Source organism: Heterodontus francisci, chromosome 3 (genome assembly GCF_036365525.1).
Source record: "Heterodontus francisci isolate sHetFra1 chromosome 3, sHetFra1.hap1, whole genome shotgun sequence".
Taxonomy (NCBI): domain Eukaryota; kingdom Metazoa; phylum Chordata; class Chondrichthyes; order Heterodontiformes; family Heterodontidae; genus Heterodontus; species Heterodontus francisci.
The window spans coordinates 75,501,731-75,527,118 of record NC_090373.1 but is presented as its reverse complement, the minus strand read 5'-3'; the positions used below and the strand labels follow the sequence as shown (position 1 = coordinate 75,527,118).

Sequence of the window (25,388 nt, the reverse complement as noted above, 5' to 3'; positions counted from 1 at the left end):
TTCGATTAGGCACTCTCCAGCCTTGCGGACTGAACATTGAGTTCAATAACTTCAGAGCATGTTTTTCATGTAGTCGGAGCTGCTCATTATTCCACTATTAACACTCTCTCTGGACTAATGCTTTGTCTTTCACCACACACATTAACACACTCTTTGCCTTTGTCCCAGGACAGCTTTGTTATTTAATCTCTCCTGCCCTCTGCCCTATCAAACACCTTCCCCTTTGTTCTCTCCCCCACTCCCCTCACCTTTACTTGCTAAAAACCTAATTCTTTTCTAACCTTTGCCAGTTCTGATGAAAGGTCACAGATCTGAAACATTAACTTTGCTTCTGTCTCCACAGATGCTGCCAGACCTGCTGAGTATTTCCAGCACTTTTCATTTTTATTTCAGATTTCCAGCATCTGCAATATTTTGCTTTTACTTTATTTGGGGCCTAACCAGAACGATAAAGGTTCAGCATAACTTCCTGGCTTTTGTATTCTATCCCTCTACTTATGAAGCCCAAACCCCCACATACTTTACTAATCACACTCTCGGCATGCCCTGTGACCTTCAAAGATCAATGCACATGCATCATATCCTTCTGTTCCTGCACACTCTTCAGAACTGTGCCATTAAGTATATATTTCCTCTCCCTATGTGATGAAACATAGGTATAATAGGCTTAATTAGGTAGAATTTAGTTATAATTAATACATTCTACCTTTTAGAATTAAATATTGAATAAATGGTCAGTTTTCAAGACTCACTGAAATTCCCTTTTAAGATCAGAGTTAAAAATCTATAAACATCCCTGTTATAATAGAATGTGAACCAGAAACACCTTTTAAGTTAATAAAAATCCATTCCACGGTCTTCTAAGGTCGCTGCTACAATGGAATTAGAAGATGAAACACACTGGGATATCTTACATGAGGCCAGTACTGATAACTATAAACTTATTTAGTTGATAGTGTTAGTGATATAGACAGACTGACTCAAGAGGATGGTACAAGGTACCATAAAAAACAATTACAGATGGTAAATTACAAAATGAAATGGTACTTACAAAAACAGATGACAAATAAACCCAATTACAAACAAAAAGCTCACAACTTCAAGATAAGATAATTTCCAGCAAATACATTAAGTGGGAATGATAGCTAATGATATTACTATATATGGATCTCAAAAGCAGGAAAAATGCACACAGAAAGGTAACACCTACATTCTAAAAGATGAGATGATAAATTAGGAACAGTATAAACATGAGAGTTTTGAATCAAAAACCAGAAGTATTGAATTCCTCATTAATGCTTCTCAACCTATAGTACTAGGGGAATTTAAGGTAAAAGTCTACTTTAAATTTTGATGGATATTCTAAGATATTCTGCTGTAACATTATCAAGGTTGAACTTTTGGATTCTATTTTAGAAATAAGATTATGTTTTACATCTCTTAGTAATCTTTGATGTTGTAGTATACTTAGCCACTTAAAGTGGATTGCATGCACAACTCTTTAATAAATATATAAAAGTTAATAAATTGTCTCATGTAGCATTCTGTGTACAACTAGAAGAACCCCGTCTCTGTGTCTACTTAAGTGGGGAGATACTTACTGAAGAGAATTTCCCAGACCCTTATAATATCTGGGACATTTATGACTTAGCTATAATTATTTTAAAAATAGGCTATCCAAAAGATAGTAATATTCTCTGTCAGTTTTCTTTCTTTGAGGGAAGACTAGTTAAGTTCTTCAGATCCAAACAAGTGTCTATAGGAATCTGCTGGTCTGAACTTAATTAAAGGAGTCTTATAGGGATATACGCTTGATTTGGTTTAGTCCTATAAGGAGTTAAAGTCATAAATCATTTTACCAATTCTTACTGCCAAAATGCATCGCCTCTCACTTGTCAGTATTAAATTCCATCTGCCACCTCTCTGCCCACTCTGCTAGCCTATCTATGTCCTGTTGCAGGCAGTTCATATTATCCTCACTGTTTGCTGCACCTGCAACTTTGGTGTCATCTTCAAATTTTGAGATTCTACTCTGTATTCCAAGATCCAAGTCATTTAAATATAGCAAAAAAGTAATGCTCCACACTACTTTGAAGACGAGCAAGGGAGTTATCCTCATTGTCCTGGCCAAGATTTATCACTAATCAACATCACAAAAAAGTTTATCCTTTCATTATTACTGTGCTGTTTATGGGACCTTGCTGTGTGTAAATTGACTGACTACACTTCAAAAGTACTTAATTGGCTGTAAAGTGCTTTAGGATATAAAAGGCTCGATATAAATGCAAGTCCTTCTTTCCTTCCTTTCTGCTGCAAATCCTCAAGCTCTCTTGTGTTGACTTTAAAGGCCAATGGAAAAGGTGATGTTCTGCTCAGCCCTGATGAACAGGAAGTCGGTAACCTGTTTACTGAAGACTGGGAGGGTCAGCTGATGTCCCCTGTAGCATACTTACCTGGCAGGGGAGAGACCATGATCAGTGGCCTTTGATCCTGTTCCAGGTATGCTTTGAGTAAAATGGCTGTAACCAATTCTAGAGCTTCAGGCCAGGAAGTGCATAACATCGTTCGGGTGGTGGTGAAGGACAAGGAAGGAGATGCACTGGTTCATCGTACCTTCTTCATCAAGAAAATCCTCATTGATTGCTGTGGATTCCAAGATACAGACATCTTCTGCCTGCAGGACTTCCCCAGTAGTGGATATTTCGACGTGACGTTTAACAATGTGGCGGGATGCATCAAGTTCCTAAAGGTGTTCAAGGAGAAAGGGAACCAGGCGCCGCTGTCCATCCTCAAAGCGGAGCCAATCTTCACGCTTCCGCACAACGTGACCGGGTGGTGACAATTCACCTCTACAACCCCCATGTTCCTGTGGTGGATGTACTCACCTTCCTCGCCAGGTACGCCGAGGTGTACGGCAGCAGCACTGATGTCAAGGACCCATTTGGGATTTGGACCAGCAAGCGGCAGGTCAAGGTGACCTTGAAAGTCAATGCCAACAGAGCCATCATCCACCCTCCCTCTAGCTTCGCTATTTGGGGAAGTCAAGGCTTCTTGGTCTACACTGGGAAGCCCAGAGTTTGGCGCACCTGTGGCAAATATGGTCAGGTGGCAGCTAACTTCAGCACAGTCGTCTGCAAGAACTGCAAGAAGGAAGGCCATCAGATCAAGGAATGTAAGCAGAGTAAGTGTTGCAACCTGTGCGGTGAGGCAGGCCACCTCTACAAAACCTGCCCCAATCGCTGCCCCAGTTATACTCAGGCAGCAAGGTCCAAGGAAAGGCCGGGAGAAGGAACGACGATTGAGTCTGGTGCTGGGAAGGAGACAAGCAACCTTCTCCGCAGCGAGGAAAGTCTACCTGAGAAGGAGAAGAAAGGGGAGCAGCTGAAACCAACGACACAACACCTACCCTGCGCCTGGAAACCCCTCCTCCACAGACAGAATCAATGGAGGAGGAGGCAGCAGAAGGACAAACAGGCCAGTGGCAAGTGGTAAAAAGGAAAATCACAAAGAAAAAACCTCCAAAAGCGGAACAGGCCACCAGCCAAACCTGTGGCAAGAGGAGGCTACCGTCTGAGACAGACTACAGCAGCTCCTCCTCACTGGATGAGGAAGTGCTGGATATACAGCACCTGCAAAAGAAGCGGCAGAACTCAAAGGAGCTGGAAGATAAAGCCCCCCAGCTCCAGGGCACTGGAAGCTGTGATGGGCCTAGCATGCCTCAAACCCAAAGCGCCGAACCTAACAACATGTCCAGCGCATCCCAGCTCCGGGACACCGAGAGCAATGACACGTCTGGCACACTCCAGCTCCAGGAAGCCAGGAGCAATGATGTTTTCAAGGAGGAACAGAGGGGAACAGCAGAGGAATACCCAATCCTTGCTGCCTACAAGACCCCTGCATGAGAAAGCAGGAGGGGTTTCTGAGCCCAACGAATGTGAAACAGCTTGTGTACACTATGGGTATGCAGGAACATACCAAAGGACTGGGACTAGCAAGGACAAATGGTATGGGAAGCAAAAAACTAACTTAAAAAATGGGTGTCAAGATTGCTTCAATTAACGTGCGTAGCATTAAATCCACAATGTAATGTGTTTCAACCTTGGACTACCTTGCCAAGGCCAAAGCCGACCTACTGTTTCTGCAGGAGTGTGGGCCATCGATCTGGTCAGGGGGTAATGATTCCCGTTCCTCCGGCCTGGGTATTCTGCTGGGGGAAGGCAACTTCACCATCTCTGAAGTTAAGGAGGTGGTGGGCGGTAATGTGCAACAATGCTCTGCTCCGGTTGATCAACGTGTACGCCCCAGTTCAAAGCAGCGAGCAGCTGACCATCTTCCAGCAGCTCCCACTGCTGCTGGTGACGTCCAGGCCGGTCATTCTAGGCGGTGACTTCAACTGCATCATCGATGCAGCTGGACAATCCAGCAGTGACGACAGCAAACTGGACGCTACGTCCAGGTTCCTAATAGAAACAGTAAAAGATGCCAAGCTGTACGAGGTATTCAGCAAACCTGCAGGCGGAGCACAGCGCAGATACACATGGTCAAGATTGGACGGGTCTGCCCGTTCCAGGATTGACTTCCTGTTTGTGTCCCATGCTGTCACAGTCAGATCCACCAACTTCAAGCCACTGTTCTTCTCCGACCATTGCCTCTTATTGGCCGACTGTCACTTATAGGATGCCCAGCGGGTTGGCAGGGGGACATGAAAGCTCAATGCTACACTGCTAACCCCAGAGAACATGGAGGAACTCAAAAGGGATTACAAAGGTTGCAGAACCGTGAAACCCCTCTTTGAGTCTCCAGTTCACTGGTGGGAGGTGATCAAGGAGAACATCAAGAGGTTCTTTATCTTCAAAGGTGTTCAGAGCGCGAGAGAGAGACATAAGGAAATGTCCCGACTCCAGAAAAGTATGAAAATCTGCTCTGGCTGCAGTCAATGGGGGTCGAGGTCAAGGAGGACCTCCATGAGATGAAGAGTCAGCAGGCCTCACTCTTTGCCATGGAGGCCTCCAAGATCATCTTCCGGTCCAGAGTCCGCTCCATCGAGCAGGATGAGACGTGCTCGCGTTACTTCTTCCAAAAGGTACACACAGAGAACTCTGTTATCAGAAGCCTGAAGGAAGAGGATGGCTCGGTAACGTCTTCGCAGTCCAACATACTAAAGATCACCAAATCCTTTTATGCTGGGCTGTACGACGTGAAGCCCACAGACAGCAGATCCTCCCAGTCCTTCCTGTCATCCATCACAGAGGTCTTAGACGACAGCATGAGGGAGAGACTGGACAAGCTGCAAACTCTGGATGAGCTGACAAAGGCCGTCAAGTCCTTCGAGATGAGTAAAACTGCTGGAAGCGATGGCTTACCAGCTGAGTTGTATTCGGCCCTGTGGGACTGGGTCGGCCCAGACCTGCCAGAAGTGTACGAGAGTATGCTTCTGGCTGGCAGCATGTCAGAATCCATGAGGAAAGGCATCATCACCCTCATCTACAAGGGGAAAGGGGAGAGGACAGAAATCAGAAATTGGCGGCCCATCTCACTGCTTAATGTTGACTACAAGATTCTGTCCAAAGTCATAGCCACTCAAGTCAAGTCTGCTCTGGAGTTGGTGATTCACCCTGCCCAGACCTGTACTGTACGCGGCAGGAAGATCTCGTGCTACTCAGGGATATGATCGCCTATGTACGGGACAGGAGGGTGGACACCTGCCTCATCAGCCTGGACCAAGAGAAGGCTTTTGACAGGATATCACACACCTACATGATGGACATGCTCTCCAAAATGGGGTTTGGGAAGGGAATCTGCAATTGGATCAAACTGCTCTGCACAAACATTAGTAGCACAGTCTCAATCAATGGGTGGGAATCAGAAAGTTTCCCGATCCAATCTGGAGTCAGACAGGGCTGTCCTCTCTCCCCTGTCTTGTTTGTTTGCTGTATTGAACCCTTTGCTGAGTCTATTAGGAAGGATGCGAGCATAAGAGGGGTGACAATTCCAGGCAGTGGAGGCACTCTGGTAAAAACCTCCCTGTACATGGACGACATCGCCGTCTTCTGCTCTGATCCGCTGTCCGTTTGTGGACTGATGAGCATCTTCGACCAGTTTGAACTGGCTTTGGGAGCCAAAATTAACCACGGCAAGAGCAAGGCCATGTTCTTTGGGAACTGGGCTGACCGATCCTTTGTCCCCTTCAACGTCAGGCCAGACTACCTGAAGGTGCTGGGGATATGGTTCAGAAGGGCTGGGACATGCAACAAAACCTGGAGGGACCGAGTAGTCAGGGTACACCATAAACTGAGCATGTGGGAGCAGCGCTCTCTCTCCATTGTGGGTAAGAACCTGGTCATCAGGTGCGAGGCACTCACGTTGTTGCTGTATGTGGCGCAGGTCTGGCCCATACCCCACTCCTGCGCCGTGGTGGTCACCCGAGCCCTTTTCCGCTTCAAATGGGGATCCAAAGTGGACCAGGTCAGGAGGGACCTGATGTTCAAATCTCTGGATAAGGGCGGGAAAAATGTACCCAATGTCGCCCTCATCCTGATGACTACCTTCGTGTGCGGCTGCATCAAGCTGTGTGTAGATCCCCAGTACGCAAACACCAAGTGTCACTACGTGCTGAGGTTCTATCTATCCCCAGTGTTGCCAAGGGTGGGCCTGGTCATATTGCCGCGGAACGCTCCATCCAGTTGGACCGTGCCGTACCACCTATCCTTCGTGGAAAAGTTTCTGCGGAAAAATACCTTTGACCACCAATCCATCAGGCAGTGGTCTGCACGGAATGTTCTCAAGGCCCTACGGAAAAAAGAAATGGTGGATCCGGTCGGATGGTTCCCAAGCAGACTGCCAAAGTCATTTGGCAGAATGCCTCATCACCAGAACTTTCAAACAAGCACCAAGATGTAGCTTGGCTGGTGGTGAGAAGAGCCCTCTCCGTCAGATCGTTCCTGCATGCCCGGCGTCTCACCCCCTCCACACACTGCCCTCGAGGTGGCTGTGGTGGGGAAGAGACGGTGGCCCACCTCCTTCTGGAATGTGTCTTTGCAAAGCAGATGTGGAAAAAGATGCAGTGGTTTTTGTCGAGGTTCAGCCCAAGCAGCTAATCACCCAAAACCAGCTCCGCTGGGCAGGACATATCATTCATATGCCTGACACCAGACTCCCGAAGCAGCTGTTCTACTCAGAACTTGGTCATGGCTGGAGACTCCCAGGAGAACAGTGGAAACACTTTAGAAATGTCCTCAAAAAATCTCTGAATAGATCAAACATCCCCATCGACTCATGTGAGTCCCTAGCCATGACCTTCCTAGATGGAGAAAGCTCATTCAGGAAGGCATCGGACACTCGAGGTACTTCGTCGGCAACATGTGGAGGCAAAGTCAAGGCGTCGGAGGGAGCTTACAAACCTCCAAACTACTCATCTGCCTGACCCTTCAAGCACCACCTGCCCCTCATATGGCAGAGTCTCCAGATCATGCATTGGACTTATCAGTCATCTCAGAACCCATTGAACTGGAGTGGAAGCAAGTCATCCTCGATCCTGAGGGGCTGCCTAAGAAAACTTTATCACTGTTTTGTCTGCCTGTCCATTGAGCAGGCATGTTTTAAATTGGGACATGTATAAATGGAAGGAAGGTATTTTCGATGCTACCTCCTTTCTCATATGTAGAATCAGGTTGTAAAAGAATTCTGACAGAGAATAAATATACATCTATAGATATTGTGATGCTCATATAAAGTGCAGCGATTGAAACTACAAGAACTCACCCCTGAAGAGTTATAAAAATTGACTTTTTTTTTAAAACAGTAGATAATGTGTTTCAAAATGGCTGCCAAAGGTCAAAAGACCTAGTTTGTTCAAACTGTCTGCTGTCTGTCAAGGACAAAAGAATGTATTCAAAGCTATGAGGTGTCAATTACACCCATCCTAAACCCATCAAGAGACATTTTTGAACTGAATAGGTTCGGAGACAAAGAAGGTGTGAAGTAGCCACATCCTGGACTATTGTCGATCACTACAGGGTGGAAAATCTGTCTCCCGACAGAGGCAAAGGTGTGAAACCATATTTGATCTTAAAACATTGCTCTCTGGAGAGAGAGGGAGACCCAGGAAGAAGCATCACCAAAAGCTTGTCCAGCTAAGAGCTGGGAGAAAACCCAACAAGCCAAGAAGGAAGGCGTCCTGCTGTAAATTCTCCATTTTCAACTTGTGCAGCAGTGAACTGGAAGTGATCCTCTGTCTTCAAACTGAACTTTCAACCAACAGAGAAATCTACAAACACCTCTGACCTACAACCAAAACGAACATGACCTCTGCGAGAATTCAACAAGTTTACCATGAACCCTGAAACCCTACTACACTTTAAACCACTTACCCCTTTTCCTCTCTATCTGTCTCTTCTTGTGTGGCTGTATACGAGTGAATGTATGAGTGGGTGCAATTGCGACAATTTCGGGATAAGGCATATTGCTCAATAAATAATTAATCTTCTGTTTTAACCCTACAAGAAAACCTGTCGCTGTCTGTTTATTTGACAAATAAAACACAAAGAGTTTAAAACCCTAATAACAAAAACACTTGAGGAAAACACATATCTCTGACCCTGGCCTAGCACATTGCAAATCCATTTTTTGAAGACCATCCAGAATCTTCAATAGTGATAAAATATATAGCTGTCGCCAGAACCTTAGTTAGTTATCATAAACTGTCTGTCATAGTTGGGGATTCAGTGGCCATTTTTTTCATAAAATAGACTTGGTTATCAGTGATTTTGATATATATTTTGGGCAGAAGCTTGCCTGAAAATGAGTAGTTTCTCAGATAGCATTAACAAAAGTCCATTAATTCACAAGACATTCAGTGCCTCGGAGTTGACAAATTTCATTGCAAGTCTTTGAAGAAATTCACCTGGGGGAATTTTAACCCCCAAGGACAAGTGGGGTTGGGGTTGGGTGGGAAGTAAAAATTGGAGCATGACCATAACTCGGTTTCAATGCGTCCTCTTCTGGGTTTAACAAAGGTGTGTGTGTTTGACAGCTTAAGTTTCTTACTGAAGACAGTGATCATTAGGAGAGGCAGGTTGGCAATTAACACAGACTTTAACATCATAATTACAAAACAATGAGGGGATTTCCAATCGATTTAAACAGTCTTTTGAATTTAACGTCTCCAGCACAGGGGCTGTATAGAGTAGCCACTGATCAATTGTTTCCATCGGTCAAAGAACCTAAAACACGGGGGCACAGTCTCAGGATAAGGGGCTGATCATTCAGGACTGAGATGAGGAGAAATTTCTTCATTCAAAGGGTTGTGAATCTTTGGAATTCTCTACCCCAGAGGGTTGTGAATGCTCCATCGTTGAATACATTTAAGGCTGGAATAGATGGATTTTTTGTTCCTCAGGGAATCAAGGGATATGGTGAACGGACAGGAAAGTGGAATTGAAGCCTAAGATCAGCCATGATCATATTGAATGGTGGAGCGGGCTTGATGGGCCATATGGTCTACTTCTGCTCCTACTTCTTGTGTTCTTAGGTTTCCCAGAGCTCAGGAAACTTGCCAGTGAAAAGGAAGTGACATTGAGCTGCATTTCATGGAGGTATTTAAAGTTCAAATTGTCAGTTCTCAATAAAGGCACAGCGCTTACAGTTACTTTGTCAGTTTCCTCTAGCAAACGTTTAGCAGAGAGTTCTTGTCAGCAAAGAGCTTTTCGAAAAATTTGGAGGCTTCCAAGCAGACACCAGCTGGTGCAAGCCACCACGGGCATTTTCGACACTACATCAAACAAGGAAGTCAATCAGCATCCACAGCAGCGATGACGTGCTGTGGTGGGATCAGCAGGTGCACAGGACAAAGGTGCACAGGAGGGAGGGAGGTACACAGGAGGGAGGGAGGTGCACAGGAGGGAGGTGTACACAAGAGAGATGTACATGAGAGAGGTGCACAGGAGGGAGGTGTACAGGAGGGAGGTGCAGAACAGCAGAGAGAAGACCAGCAGAATGTCCAAGGCTGCAGGAGGCACTATCCATATGAGTGGGTTTACAGACAGAGGCTCAGTTTCTTTGACCTATCTGAACAGCGGTGTTTCTGCAGGCTGAGATCGATGTGCCAGGTGGTTGCCAATAACTGCAGCCTCCTTCATGAAGAGCTGCTCCCTGCTGGATCTAGTGGCCATGCATTGCCCATCACCACCACCACTCTCAATTTATTTTCCTCTGGCTCCTTCCATTGTGGCATTGACGATATATCATGTGTCTCTCAGCCGGCTATCCATAAATGTATTAAGCAGGATGAATTGTTTGCTAGGGTTGGGAGTTATGTAAACTTCTCCTGCGATGACAACATCCAGAATGAACAGGTACTCGCGTTCGCCTCTGGCTGACTTCCCACAGGCACAGGTTGCAATCGATTGCACACATGGCAATCCAAGCACCACCACAACAAGCAGACTTTTTACAAACTGAAAGGAATTTTCTTCCATTCAATGCACAGCTGGCATGCAACCACAAGAAGAGGTTCATGCAGGTATGTGGCAGACTGCAGGGAGCTGTCATGATGCTTTCATGGTGCAGCAGTCCACCATCCCAGGCTTTTTCATTATGGGAACCAGACTTAGGGCTGGCTCACTTGGAGATGGGAAACCTAGATGGAAAAATATAATGATTCAATCAAGTCAAAATTGGAGAATCTGACCTGCTAACTTTACCTCCTAGTTTCGCACACATAGGGCAGAATTTTGGCCGCAATATGGAGGCGGGAAGGGAGGCAGCAGTTTTCCGACAGTGGCCAGCATGCCAGCTTCCCACCACAATCCCCACTCCCGGCCATTTTCCTACAGGCCGGATCTGGAGAGGAACAGCTACCCACCTACAAGCAGTGGTTAGCTTGTTAACTCAATTAAACGGCCAATTAAGGCCATTGTTTAGTGGCCAACTGGAAAATTCCAGTCAGCCTGCAGGCTCCCATGGCACCGGGAGCACAACAAGTGACTGGAGGCAGTCTCCTGGTGGCAGACCACGAGGCCAGCACTCCAGGATCACTTTGAGGCCCCCCCCACTGCAGCTACCTTACCTACCTGGTCATAGCTGTGGCCATACAATGGTGTTCTGGCAGCTATGACCATTTTTAATTATAAATATGTTAAAAATGCTTGGAGGGTCCCCCAAGATGGAGGCACCCTCCATTTCCCTTGCCTGCAACGGATGGCTGCAACTCCTTCAGTGCTGGAGGACCTCCTGTTGGCCCTCCAGCTTTGAGAGCCCACTTGTTGTCCTTAGCTGGATGGTGACTGCACCCTTTGGCCACTAATTGGCCAAGCCAGCAAAATTGGTGTCGGGTTACTGTTACTGACACGCTGCCGGCCCAGTACTCACATTTGATCCTAATGTCGGAATCCTGACCCAAAACCAAACCCCTGTCCATAATCTCCACTCTACTCACCACTACCACCCTTCCCCCCCCTGCCCCCCGACCCCTGCACCCACCCAACTCACTAGCTCAGAACCTGCCTTTGAATTAATTTCAGGTTCCTGAAGTCAGTCAGGCAGCGCCTGGTTGAAGGTGGGGCATATATGCCCTCCCACTGCTCTACTTCTGATAGCGTGGACATAGGACCTGGAAGTTAAACAATAAAACTCCCAACTTACATTTATATAAATGTAAGATTTACTGTTGTTGAATTCTCTCAGTGGAGACAAAGGGCCTTGTAGAAACCTCCTATCCTTTCATTCCAACCTGCATTTACCTTCTTCCTCAGATCTCTGTATCGGTCAAGGTCTACCAGGAGGGAGACCTTCTACCCCTTTAACTGCCTGACTATCTTGTCTGATGCTGCAACAACAGTCCAATTGTAACGCCACTGGGATTCTGCGGAAGGCTGGCTTCCTCCCTGAGGTGTGAGGGGTAGGGCTGGAGGATGCTAGAGATAGGGAGGGGCAAGTTCTTAAAGGCATTTAAACATCACAATGAAAATTTTAATTTTGAGGTGTTTGGGAACCGAAGTCAATGTAGAGCAGTGAGCTCAGGGGTAATGGGTGGCACCTAGTATGTGGAAAGGATACGGATGCACTAAAGTTCACACAAGATGGGAGAATGGGATACTGGCTGAGAAACCATTGAAATAGTTGAGCCTGGAGGTGACATAGGCATGGATAAGGGTTTAAGCAGTAGATAGGCTGAGGTAGGGGTGAAAGCAGTCAATGTTACAGAGTAAGAAGTTGGCGATCTTTGTGATGGAGAAGACATGACTTCAGAAATTTAGTCAAATAGGATGGTAAGATAGCAAACAGTGTGGCTCAACTTGAGTCAGTAGTGGGGTGGAATCACTGTTGCGAATATGGAGTTCGTGGTAGGGGCCAAAGATGATGGCTTCAGTCTTCCCAATATTTAACTGGAAGAAATTTGGGCTCATGTAGGACTGGATGGCAGACAAGCAGTCCAAGGCAGTGAAGAGGTCGAAATATGTGATGGACAGGTCGAGCTGGATGACATCAGCGTATTGTGGAAGCTGATCCCATGTCTGGAGATGATGTTGCCAAAAGGCAGCTCATAGATGAGGAATAGAAGGTGCCAAATATAAGTCATTGGGGGACTTCAGAGGTAACAGTTTGGGGACAGGAAGAGAAGCTATTCTGGAAATGCTCTGGCTATGATCAGACAAGTAAAAGTGAAACTAAGTGAGAGTGGCCCCATCAAGCTGGAGAGGTGTTGGAGGCAGATAGTGTTGTTGGCTGTGTTAAATGCTGCAAAGAGGTTGAAATGGATGGGAAACATAATGTACTACAGTCACAGAGAATACTGTTTATGACTTTAATCAGGGTCGTACTGCGAGAGGAGCAGAATCTCCGTTGAAAAGATTTAAACTTGGATTTGCAACAGATATGGACACAGATTTAGGAAATGACAACGCATTCTAGGACTTTGGAGTATAAAGGGAATTGAAGATGGGGCATGTTACAGAGCAGAGGTGTTGAGTGTGTTTTTGTTCAGGAGGAGGGTAGTGTTCAATGTCCAAGGAGTGGGCACCATTTCAAATGCCAGCTAACATAGGGATTAGGAAGGAAAGTTGCATAGTCAGTAGATTTTTAGGAGTGGAGTCAAGGGAGGAGGAGATGGGACTCTTGGAAGAAATTAGCTCACCTGGGTGATGACAAAGAAAGTAAAGAGAGATGTGGTTCAGAACTAGGACAGAGAGGCCAGGGAGGGTGTGGAAGACTTGGTTTGGTGGGCAGTGGGAAGAGGGGTAAGTAGCAGATGCAGCTGAATGGATGATCTCTAGCTTGAGAGAAAGAAGTCTATGAGCTCCTGATATTCAATGTAAGTCTATGAGCTCCTGATATTCAATGTAAGGGTGGTGGGGGCAGTGGAGAGTGGAGGAGATTGGTATTTAGGAAAAGAAATCAGGCATTATCTTTGCCACCTTCAGAGATGAGAGAGAAATGGAATGGTAGGAAATGGAAAGCTAATTGGCTTGCCATACATTTGCAACAATTTCTCTCCATTTGTCACATGTGAACTGATCGATTGAGTATTCAAATATGGACGGACTTATTGCTTGAGACGTATCCTCGCCTGGAACTACATTTTCAAGATCCCTGAACCTCCAATGCGATGGACAACGTATCGAAACATCAAGATGCACTGCAGTGATTTTCCATCTATAGAAATCAATGGATAAGAAATTGTGGGAATTGAAGCCAATTATAGTGTCCCCACAGTCATGCTGGTTGAACTAACTTAGCACAGACCATGGATGGAAGCTGAAAACCCTCTTCTCGCCCGCCCACCCCACCACCCCACTACTTATCTATATGGTTTAACATCACATCACATGGTGCATTTACCAATGGGAGCTTTTGAAAATGTTGATCAAACAATCTATAATCAACAATGCACTGAATTTTCTGTTTCAGGTGAACCTGCCTCGAGCTTTATGGATTTCGCTTCCACTGGTGACATTGCTATATTTAATGGTAAATGTGAGCTACTTGGTGGCTATGAGTCCAGCTGAGATGATGACATCTGGTGCTGTGGCTGTAACATGGGGGTAAGTTACTTACACAATAAAAACTGTAATTTTATTTGTATGTTTATTCAAAGGTTTCCTTTGGCAAGTGAATTTGCCATAATGGCTATTTTTATTCAGCTGATCAGATAGATTCAAAGATGTTTGTAGCCTAGAAAGAGGCCATTACGTCCATCATGTTTGTGCTGCCTCTTTGTTGAAGTAATCCGAAACTAATCCCATACTTCGCTTACTCCCCATAGCCCTGCGTCTCCTTCTGCTTCAAATGCTTATCCATTTTTCCCTTAAAAGATTATATGATCTCTGCCTCAATTACTGCTTATTGCAAAGCACTCAATGTTCTCGTAAACCTCAGTGCAAAGAAATTCTCCTAACCTCTCTCGTCAATCTCTGAGTGATAATTGATGACCCCTTGTCGCTGACGACCAACAAGAGGAAATGATTCTTCATGATTCACCTGTACAAAATCCCCCTTTCTGCTAACCCCACACCCACAACCCCTATCCCAGGACTTACCTTAGCCCAAGTTGGTTCCACAGTGGCCAGTGAACTGCCTCTGGAGGTGTAACAGGAACAGCTTGCTGTGATTGAGGTGAGGCCCAAGGCCCAGTTTAGGCTAACCCTTGAGCCTTTGACTTCTTATGTGGGCTTGGGGTGTGGTAGCCATTTCAGGCCCGAAATCATGCTGAGACCAATTCCTATCCCACAATCTGTTTTGACAGAAAAACAGAACAAAAGATTGAGTGTTCTAAATGGGAAAATTCCATCAATTATCGGCATCACAGGGAATTACAAATATAACATGGGTATGGTTTCAATGGCTTAACAAAACTAGTGCAGACATTACTTAACATGCGGGGTTGGGAGTGGAGAGGCAGTCTGCAGGAATTGATTCTTGTGCTTGAGTAGTGAGGCCCGAGGCACACTCGATATGGGACCTCAGGCTTCATTGCCATTGAGCTGGTGAGTTGTGTACTGTAGTAGGCAGCTCATTGCAACAACAACAACTTGCATTGATATCATGATTTTAGTGTAGTAAAAGTCCCAAGGTGCTTCACAGAAGCATTACTGAATAAAATTTGACACCGAGCCACATACGGAGATATTTGGGCAAATAACCAAAAAGCTTGATCAAAGAGATAGTTTTTAGGGGTGTCTTAATGAAGGGAAAAGAGATAGAGAGACAAATAGGGGTGGTGAGTAAATTCCAGAGCTTTGGGCATCAGCAACTAAAGGCACTCCACCAATGGTAGAGTAATTAAGATCGGGGATGCGCAGGACACTAGAATTGGAGGAGTTCAGAGATCTCAGAGGGTTGGAGGGCAGGAGGAGATTACAGAGATAGGGAAGAACAAGACCATGGGGGATTTGAAAACAAGGATGAGAATTTTAAAATCAAGGTGTTGCTTAATCTGGAGCATGTAGGTCAACAAGTACAGAGGTGATTGTTGACTGGGATTTGATGTGAGTTAGGATACAGGCAGCAGAGCTTTCGGTGGTAGAATGTAGCCAGAAGTCTAGAGGTAACAAAGAGAGTTTCAGCAGCAGATAAGCTGAGGCAGGGGCGAACACAAAGATGAAAATAGGTGGTCTTACTGATGGCTCGGATATGTGATTGGGAGCTCCTCACAGGGTCAAATATAACACCAAGTTTGGATCAGACTGGATCAGCCTCAGACAGTTGCCAGGGAGAGAGATGGAGTCGGTGGCAAGGGAATATAGTTTGTGACGGGAACTGAAGATGATGGCTTTGGTCTTTACAATATTTAATGGGAGGAAATGCCAGCAGCAGCCCTCAGGTGAGTGATAAAGAGGGGCAATCAGATCAGGAAGGAACCAGTGACCGAGGGAAAGATATCGCTGGCTGGAGGAGGGGTAGTTTTGGCAATCGAGGAAGCAGTGGCAATAATCAGGGAGGGAGGTGTTGGTGTTGAACAGGGTTGGGTCGATGGGGTAGCAATGGCCCATGTGCTTTTAAATGTTGATTTGGAAGGAGCACTCCTGCTTCTCCTGACTCTATATTCAGTTAAGTATTTCAGGCAGAATGCAAAATGAGCTGTCAATGAGCTATCATCTGTCCTGTGCTACTGCTTAAGACAAATTTCACCCCTTGTGACTCCTGTTGACAAGTTGCATCACCAACATACATTCCACTCAATAGGCTGTTATAATTGCCTTGAGGCTTATCAATGTGATAAGACCTCAACTTATACAGATAAATGAGACTCCCACCTGATTCAGAAGGGTATCTGGGCTCCCAAATGGAAGGTCCCAGCAAAAATGATGGCAGAGAATTATGGCAGATTCAGAGCACTGAAAACAGCGGAGGCATTAGAGGAGTATAGAAAGTGTAGGGGGTACTTAAAAAAGTTATTAGGAGAGTGAAGAGGGGCTATGAAGAAACACTGGCGGGCAAGATAAAGGAAAATCCTAAGGCATTTTATAAGTATATTAAGGGCAAGAGGATAACCAAGGAAAGAGTAGGGCCCATTCGGGACCAAAGTGGCAATCTGTGTGTGGAGCCGGAGGACATAGTTGAGGTTTTAAATGATTACTTTTCATCTGTGTTCACAATGGAGAGAGGGATGATGTAGGTGTAGAGATCAGGGAGGGGATTGTGATATACATAAACATACCAGCATTGAAAGGGAGGAAGTATTAGTTGTTTTAGTGGGCTTAAAAGTGGATAAATCCCCTGGCCCAGATGAGATGTATCCCAGGCTGTTATGTGAGACCAGGGAGGAGATAGCAGGGGCTTTGACACAAATTTTCAAATCCTTTCTGGCCACAGGAGAGGTACCAGAGGATTGGAGGACAGTGAATGTGGTACCATTATTCAAGAAGGGTAGCAGGGATAGACCAGGTAATTACAGGCCGGTCAGTCTAACATCAGTGGTAGGGAAACTATTGGAAAAAATTCTGAGGGACAGGATTAATCTCCACTTGGAGAGGCAGGGATTAATCAGGGATAGTCAGCATGGCTTTGTCAGGGGGAGATCATGTCTAACTAACTTGATTGAATTTTTCGAGGTGGTGACTAGATGTGCAGATGAGGGTAAAGCAGTTGATGTAGTCTACATGGACTTCAGTAAGGCTTTTGATAAGGTCCCGCATGGGAGATTGGTTAAGAAGGTAAGAGCCCATGGGATACAGGGCAATTTGGCAAATTGGATCCAAAATTGGCTTGGTGGCAGGAGGCAGAGGGTAATGGTCAAGGGTTGTTTTTGCGAGTGGACACCACTGGTGCATGGCAGGGATCGGTGCTGGGACCCTTGCTGTTTGTAGTGTACATTAATGATTTAGACGTGAATATCGGAGGTATGATCAGTAAGTTCGCAGATGAGACAAAATTGGTGGTGTCGTAAATAGTGAGGAGGAAAGCCTTAGATTACAGGACGATATATATGGACTAGTAAGATGGGCGGAGCAGTGGCAAATGGAATTTAATCCTGAGAAGTGTGAGGTGATGCATTTTGGGAGGACTAAGAAGGCCAGGGAATATACAATAGATGGTAGGACCCTAGGAAGTACAGAGGGTCAGAGGAACCTTGGTGTACTTGTCCATAGATCATTGAAGGCAGCAGCACAGGTAGATAAGGTGGTTAGGAAAGCATATGGGACACTTGTCTTTATTAGCCGAGGGATAGAATATAAGAGCAGGGAGGTTATGATGGAGCTGTATAAAATGTTAGTTAGCCCACAGCTGGAGTACTGTGTACAGTTCTGGGCACCATACTATAGGAAGGATGTGATTGCACTGGAGAGGGTGCAGAGGAGATTCACCAGGATATTGCCTGGGTTGGAGCATTTCAGCTATGAAGAGAGACTGAAAAGGCTCGGGTTGTTTTCCTTCGAGCAGAGAAGGCTGAGGGGGGACATGATTGAGGTATACAAAATTATGAGGGGCATTGATAGGTTAGATAGGAAGAAACGTTTTCCCTTAGGGGAGGTGTCAATAACTAGGGGGCATAGATTTAAGGTAAGGGGCAGTAGGTTTAGAGGGGAGTTGAGGGAAAAAAAATTCACTCAGAGGGTGGTTGTAATCTGGAACGCACTGCCTGAAGAGGTGGTAGAGGCAGGAACCCTCACAACATTTAAGAAGTATTTAGATGAGCATTTGCAATGCCATAACATACAAGGCTACCGGCCAAGTGTTGGAAAATGGGACTAGAATAGTTAGGTGCTTGATGGCCGGCACAGACACGATGGGCTGAAGGACCTGTTTCTGTGCTGTATAACTCTATGACTCGATGACTGTGAGAGAGGGAATGGGACTGCAAGTTGACCACGTTGATTTTAACTCCATTAACATCCCATTTCCTGCTGAGCAGAGGGAGATAAAATATCTCTATTAACTCCTGAGTAATATTATATGAGCAATATTTTAATAACTGTCCAATTAACACTAGTCACAGTGCAGTGACAACAGTGAGTATAGTATTGTTTTTCATAACTTCCTTCTAAATTGTTTCAAATTTCAGAAACAAAGTGCTGGGCATGGATTATTCCATTGTCAGTTATATTTTCCACATTTGGGTCTGTAAATGGAAGCTTCTTCACTGGAGGTCGCAGTTGCTACGTAGCGGCTAGAGAAGGTTCAATGGTAAGGACATAGAAATGTTACTATGCTTCATACGTATATCAGTTTGATCATAAGAACCGTGTGCCTTTCAAACATTTACAAAAGAGAGTTAGGATAGGGGAAAAGTGGTACTGGCTGGAATCTGAAGGGAAAAGCCTCTGGAATGACAGGTAGAATGGGAGGTGCATTCCCACCAGAATGGTGGGAAAGTGAGCGACAGGCTTCAAACTGAATATAAAGCTGAATGTAAATATGTGTTTTTTTTTATACAGAAAGTAATGTTAACTAAGAACACATAAAAGCATGGAACAAGATGTGACCAATCATTCTATCAAAGTTTCTCCTGCCACAAACCAATTATAACCTTTTCTATTAGGAACTCTATAGAACCTATTAAAATACCCGACAAAAGGTTCTGCAAAATTTATTTATTCCACAGCCCAAGAGGATAAATGAATCAAAATTCCAGAATGTTTATTTAACCTTGAATCCTACATTATCATTTCCTAATGAGTTGAGGGACTGAAATCCTACACACAAGCTGTGCACCAAGCTTACCAGCAATCTTTCCTGTAAAGTTGCCTGGAATGTATCACGGAAGCTGCTTACAAGTTGTCTCCTTTAAATACCATGGGGCTGAATTTTATAAGCCCGCCGCCGATTTCACCCGCCCGTATGGGCCACACGCCAAAGAGCCACCACAATTCCAAGCATGGCGGCTCATTTAAATAGCCAGGGCTGGCCGACCCCTTCCCAATCATGAGGAGGGGGCGGGCTGTCCAACCCTGGCAATGGCATCAGCTGCCTGTGTGCAGGTGCTGACGCCATTTGTAAAGGGCTGTCAGCCCTACTGGGAAATTTAAATATTTAAAGTTAAATGGAATTTTTAAAAAATACATCTCTTTTGCCCCACTTCCACCCCCAATAAGAATTAAATTAATTATTTTCCCTTCCCCGCCGCCCCCCCAAACTGCACAAACTTTCACCTACAAGCCTTCCCACCATCCCCTATACCCATAACGCTAATTTGACTCCATTCCCTCCCCCACCCCACCCCACCACACTGATAAACTTACCTCCCCATGTACCCACACAAATGTTCTGCCTTGTTAACCCGGACAGGGATCCGAAGGCATGGCAGTGCCAGTTGCCGGGGTGAAGATCGCAGCAGGACATCAGGAGGTGGTGTACGTTTATTTAAATTAATTATTTTAATTGATATAAATATTCAAATTATGGTCCCGTCGCCCAGTGGCGGGGAGTCCACAACGGTACCTCGCCGCTGCTGGGAGGATCGGGCCGGGCCCAGCCAGCGTCGAAGTCTGCGGCGGGCCTCATCCAGGGCCACCTTCAGGCCATTGCCCTCCCCACCCCACCCCCCTCCCTCCCACCACAGATCCTGACATCAAGGCCTCCTTAAATTCCAGCCCTCTGTTTCGCTCTTTACAGATGCTGCCTGACTTGCTGAGTGTTTCCAGCTTTCTCTGCTTTCATTTTAGTCCAGACACAATTTATCAGTTCGTATATGGCTAATGACCTCTTGAGCAAGGTATTAAAGAGTGTCCGGCACAGACAGTAACCTACCACAGTGTGACTCCCTGTGTTCAGCAGAACAGTATTGAATTAGAAAATTAGAACAGAAAACCCAAAATAATAAATTTCAAAAATGTAACTGGAATAATATGTAATTGATCACTGAACGTAATGAATTAATGGATGTTTAAATGCTCTATTTTGCATTATGGAACTTGTAACTTGTAATTCAAAAACAGATTGTTGATGATTGTTTTATTTTTTTCTCCTAGCCAGATATTCTGTCCATGGCTCATGTGAACCATCTGACACCATTGCCTGGCCTTATCTTTACAGCATTCATGGCCTTAATAATGATAATCCTGGGGGATTTTGGGTCCTTAGTCAATTATTTCAGGTTTGTGCACTTTAGTGTATTTATTAATACATTCAATTCCTGAAATTCCCACAGGGCTCTTTCAGTCTTCCACCATGACTCGGTGGGACCCCAAAGAAAGGTTAGAGACTTGGTGCAAACTGCTTATTCTAGTCTCCTGCTGCAGTTATGGTAGAAGATCAAGAGGATCCTAGAGAAGAGTAGCACATGCGGGCATTACTTTGCAGGTGACACATTTTGTTACAGATCCAAAAAAATAATAAAATGCTGTGTCCTTCTTAACTGGAGCCTGAAACTAACAGCAACATTCTAATTGGTGAAGTTCCGCAAACAGACAATAACTGAACTCTTTTCTTATTATTCGTTCATGGGATGTGGGTGTCGCTGGCCAGGCCAACATTTATTTCCCATCCCTAATTGCCCTTGAGAAGGTGGTGGTGGGCTGCCTTCTTGAACCACTGCAGTCTATGTGGGGTAGGTACACCCACAGTGCTGTTAAGAAAGGTTTTGACCCAGCAACAGTGAAGGAACGGCTATATAGTTCCAAGTCGTGATGGTGTGTGGCTTGGAGGGAAAATTGCAGGTGGTGGTGTTCCCATGCGTCTGCTGCACTTGTCCTTCTAGGTGGTAGAGGTCGCGGGTTTAGAATGTGCTGTTGAAGGAGACGTTAGTGAGTGGCTGCAGTCACTGTGCAACAGTGGTGGAGTGAGCGAATGTTTAAGATGGTGGATGGGGTGCAGATCAAGTGGGCTGCTTTGTCCTGGATGGTGTTGAGCTTCTTGAATGTTGTTGGAACTGCACCCATCCAGGTAAGTGGAGAGTATTTCATCATACTCCTGACTTGTGCCTTGTAGATACTGGGCAGGCTTTGGGAAATCACGAGGTCAGTTGCACATCATAGAATTCCCAATCTCTGACATGCTGTTATAGCTACAGTATTTATTTGGCTGGTTCAGTTAGGTTTCTGGTCAATGGTAACCCCTAGGATGTGGACGGTGGGGGGGATTCAGCGATGGTAATGTCCTTCAACGTCATTGAATGTCAAGAGCAGATGTTTAGATTCTCTCTTGTTGGAGCTGGTCATTGTCTGGCACTTGTATGGTGCAAGTGTTACTTGCAACTTATCAGCCCAAGCCTAGATATTGTCCAGGTCTTGCTGCATGCAGACATGGACTGCTTCAGTATCTGAGGTGTTACGAATGGTACTGAACACAGTGCAATCATCAGTGAATATCCCCAGTTCTGACCTTATGATGGCAGGGAGGTCATTGATGAAGCAACTGGAGATGGTTGCGCCAAGGACACTGCCCTGAGGAACTCCTGCAGTGATGTCCTGGGACTGAGATGATTGACCTCCAACAATCACAACCATCTTCCTTTGCACTAGGTATGACTCTGACCTGTGGAGAGTTTTGCCCCGATTCCCATTTACTTCAATTTTGCTAGGGCTCCGTGATGCCATACTTGGTCAAATGCTGCCTTGATGTCAAGGGCAGTCACCCTCATCATTTTTAAAATTCGTTTATGGGATGTCGCTGGCTAGGCCTGCATTTATTGCCCATCCCTAATTGTCCTTGAGAAGGTGGTGGTGAGCTGCCTTCTTGAACCGCTGCAGTCCTTGGGGTGTAGGTGCATCAACAGTGTTGTTAGGAAGGGAGTTCCTAGATTTTGATCCAGCGACAGTGAAGGAACAGCAATATTGTTCCACGTCAGGATGCTGTGTGGCTTAGAAGGGAACTTGCAGGTGGTGGTGTTCCCATGCATCTGCTGCTCTTGTCCTTCTAGTTGGTAGAGGTCGTGGGTTTGGAAGGTGCTGTCGAAGGAACCTTGGTAAGTTGCTGCAGTGCATCTTATAGATGGTACACACTGCTGCCACTGTGCATCGATAGTGAAGAGAGTGAATGTTTGTAGATGGGGTGCCAATCAAGTGGGCTGCTTTGTCCTGGATGGTGTTGTGTTTCTTGAGTGTTGTTGGACTTGCACCCATCCAGGCAAGTGGAGAGTATTCCATCACACTCCTGACTTGTGCCTTGTAGATGGTGAACAGGCTTTGGGGAGTCAGGAGGTGAGTTACTCGCCGCAGGATCCCTCGCCTCTGACCTGCTTTTGTAGCCACGGTACTTATATGGCTACTCCAGTTCAGTTTCTGGTCAATGGTGACCCCAGGATGTTAGTGGGGGATTCAGTGATGGTAATGCCATTGAATGTCAAGGGGAGATGGTTAGATTCTCTCTTGTTGGATATGGTCATTGCCTGGCACTTGTGTGGTGTGGATGTTACTTGACACTTATCAGCCCAAGCCTGGATGTTGTCCAGGTCTTGCTGCATTTCTACACAGACTGCTTCAATATCTGAGGAGTTGTGAATGGTGCAATCATCAGCAAACATCCCCACTTCTGACCTTATGATGGAGGGAAGCTCATTGATGAAGCAGCTGAAGATGTTTGGGCCTCGGACATTGCCCTGAGGAACTCCTGCAGTGATAACCTGGGACTGAGATGATTGACCTCCAATAAGCACAACCATCTTCCTGCGTGTTAGGTATGACTCCAGCCAGTGGGGAGTTTTACCCTGATTCCCATTGACACCAGTTTTGTTAGGGCTCCTTGATGCCATTATCGGTCAAATGCTGCCTTGATGTCAAGAGCAGTCACTCTCACCTCACCTCCTGAGTTCAGCTGCTTTGTCCATGTTTGGATCAAGGCTGTAATGCGTTCAGGAGCTGAGTAGCCTGGCGGAACCCATCTGAGCGTCAGCGAGCAGGTTATTCCCGTGCAAGTGCCGCTTGATAGCAGTGTTGACAACCCCTTCCATCACTTTGCTGATGATCGGGAGTAGACTGATAGGGCAGTAATTGGCCGAGTTGGATTTGTCCTGCTTTTTGTGCTCAGGTCATACCTGGGCAATTTTCCACATTGCCGGGTTAATGCCAATGTTGTAGCTGTACTGTATAGCTTGGCTAGGGGCGCAGCCTGTTCTGGAGTACAAGTCTTCAGTAATATTGACGGAATGTTGTCAGGGCCCATAGCCTTTGCAGTATCCAGTTCCTTCAACTTTTTCTTGATACCATGTAGAGTGAATCAGATTGGCTGAAGACTGGCACCTGTGATAGTGGGGACCTCAGGAGGAGGCCGAGATGAATCTTTCACTCGGCATTTCTGGCTGAAGTTTGTTGTAAATGCTTCAGCTTTATCTTTTCCACTGATGTGCTGGGCTCCCCCATCATTGAGGATGGGGATATTTGTGGAGCCTCCCCCTCCTGTCAGTTGTTTAATTGTCCACCACCATTCATGACTGGATGTGGCAGGACTGCAGAGCTTAGATCTGATCCGTTGGTTGTGGGATCACCTAGCCCTGTCTATTGCATGGTGCTTCCACTGTTTGGCGTGCAAGTAGTCCTCTGTTGTAGCTTCACCAGGTTGACACCTCATTTTGAGGTATGCCTCGTGCTGCTCCTGGTATGCCCTACTAAATTCTTCATTGAACCAGAGTTGGTCCCCTGGCTTGATGGTAATGGTAGAGTGGGGGATATACCGGGCCATGAGGTTACAGTTTGTGGTTGAATACAATTCTGCTCCTGCTGATGGCCCACAGCGCCTCATGGATGCCCAGTTTTGAATTTCTAGATCTGTTCGAAATCTATCCCATTTAGCACGGTTGTCGTGCCACACAACATGATGGTGGGTACCCTCAATGTGAAGGCAGGACTTCGTCTCCACAAGGACTATGCGGTGGTCACTCCTACCAATACTATGATCGACAGATGCATCTGCGACAGGTAGATTGGTGAGGACAATGTCAAGTAGGTTTTTCCCACTTGTTAGTTCCCTCACCACCTGGAACAGACCCAGTCTAGCAGCTGTGTCCTTCAGGACTCTGCCAGCTAGCTCAGCAGTGGAGCTACTGAGACACTCTTGGTGATGGACATTGAAGTCCCCCACCCAGAGTACATTTTGTGCCCTTGCTACTCTCAGTGCTTCTTCCAATTGATGCTCAACATGGAGAAACACTGATTCATTAGCCAAGGGGGAATGATAGGTGGTAATCAGCAGGAGGTATCCTTGCCCATGTTTGACCTGATGCCCTGAGACTTCATGGGATCTGGAGTCAATGTTGAGGACACTCAGGGCAACTCCCTCCCAACTGTATACCACTGGGCCGCCACCTCTGCTGGGTCTGTCCTGCTGGTGGGATAGGACATACCCGTGGATGGTGATAGTGGCGTCTGGGACATTGTCTGTAAAGTATAATTCCATGAGTATGACTATGTCAGGATGTTACTTAACTGGTCTGTGGAACAGCTCTCCCAATTTTGGCACAAAGCCCCAGAGGTTAGTAAGGAGGACTTTGCAGGGTCGACAGGGCTGGGTTTGCCGTTGTCATTTCTGGTGCCTAGGTCAATGCCGAATGGTCTGTCCAGTTTCATTCCTTTTCTGAGGCTTTGTCGCAGTTTGATACAACTGAGTGGCTTGCTAGGCCATTTCAGAGGGCAGTTTAAGAGTCAACCACATTGCTGTGGATCTGGAGTCACATGTAGGCCAGACCAGGTAAGGACAGCAGATTTCCTTCCCTAAAAAGACATTAGTGAACCAGATGGGTTTTTACATCAATCGACAGTGGTTTCATGGTCAACACTAGATGAGCTTTTTTAACTCTAGATTTTTTAATTGGACCCATGACCCCAGAGCATAAACCTAGGGCTCTGGGGTTACCAGTCTAGTAACATTACCACGACACCACTGCCTCCCCACCTCTGGAGTTCCTTGAGAAGGTCAATTAGGGATGGGCAACAAATTCTGGACTTGCCAACAATGCTCACATTCCATGAAAGAATAAAAAAAAAGATTCTTTGTTTGCTTAACAATTATAATTTGTGCTC

General features: G+C 45.9%; 1 protein-coding gene across 1 annotated transcript in view; it reads left to right on the top strand.

The window, feature by feature from the left end:
• The window catches only part of zmp:0000001267 (b(0,+)-type amino acid transporter 1), a 39,207-nt gene that overhangs the window by 5,732 nt on the left and 8,087 nt on the right, over positions 1-25,388 (top strand). Inside the window, 4 exon segments of the mRNA XM_068023385.1 lie at positions 13,906-14,043; positions 17,560-17,571; positions 18,508-18,621; positions 20,406-20,530. Of these exon segments, the coding sequence (XP_067879486.1) occupies positions 13,906-14,043; positions 17,560-17,571; positions 18,508-18,621; positions 20,406-20,530 (389 nt within the window).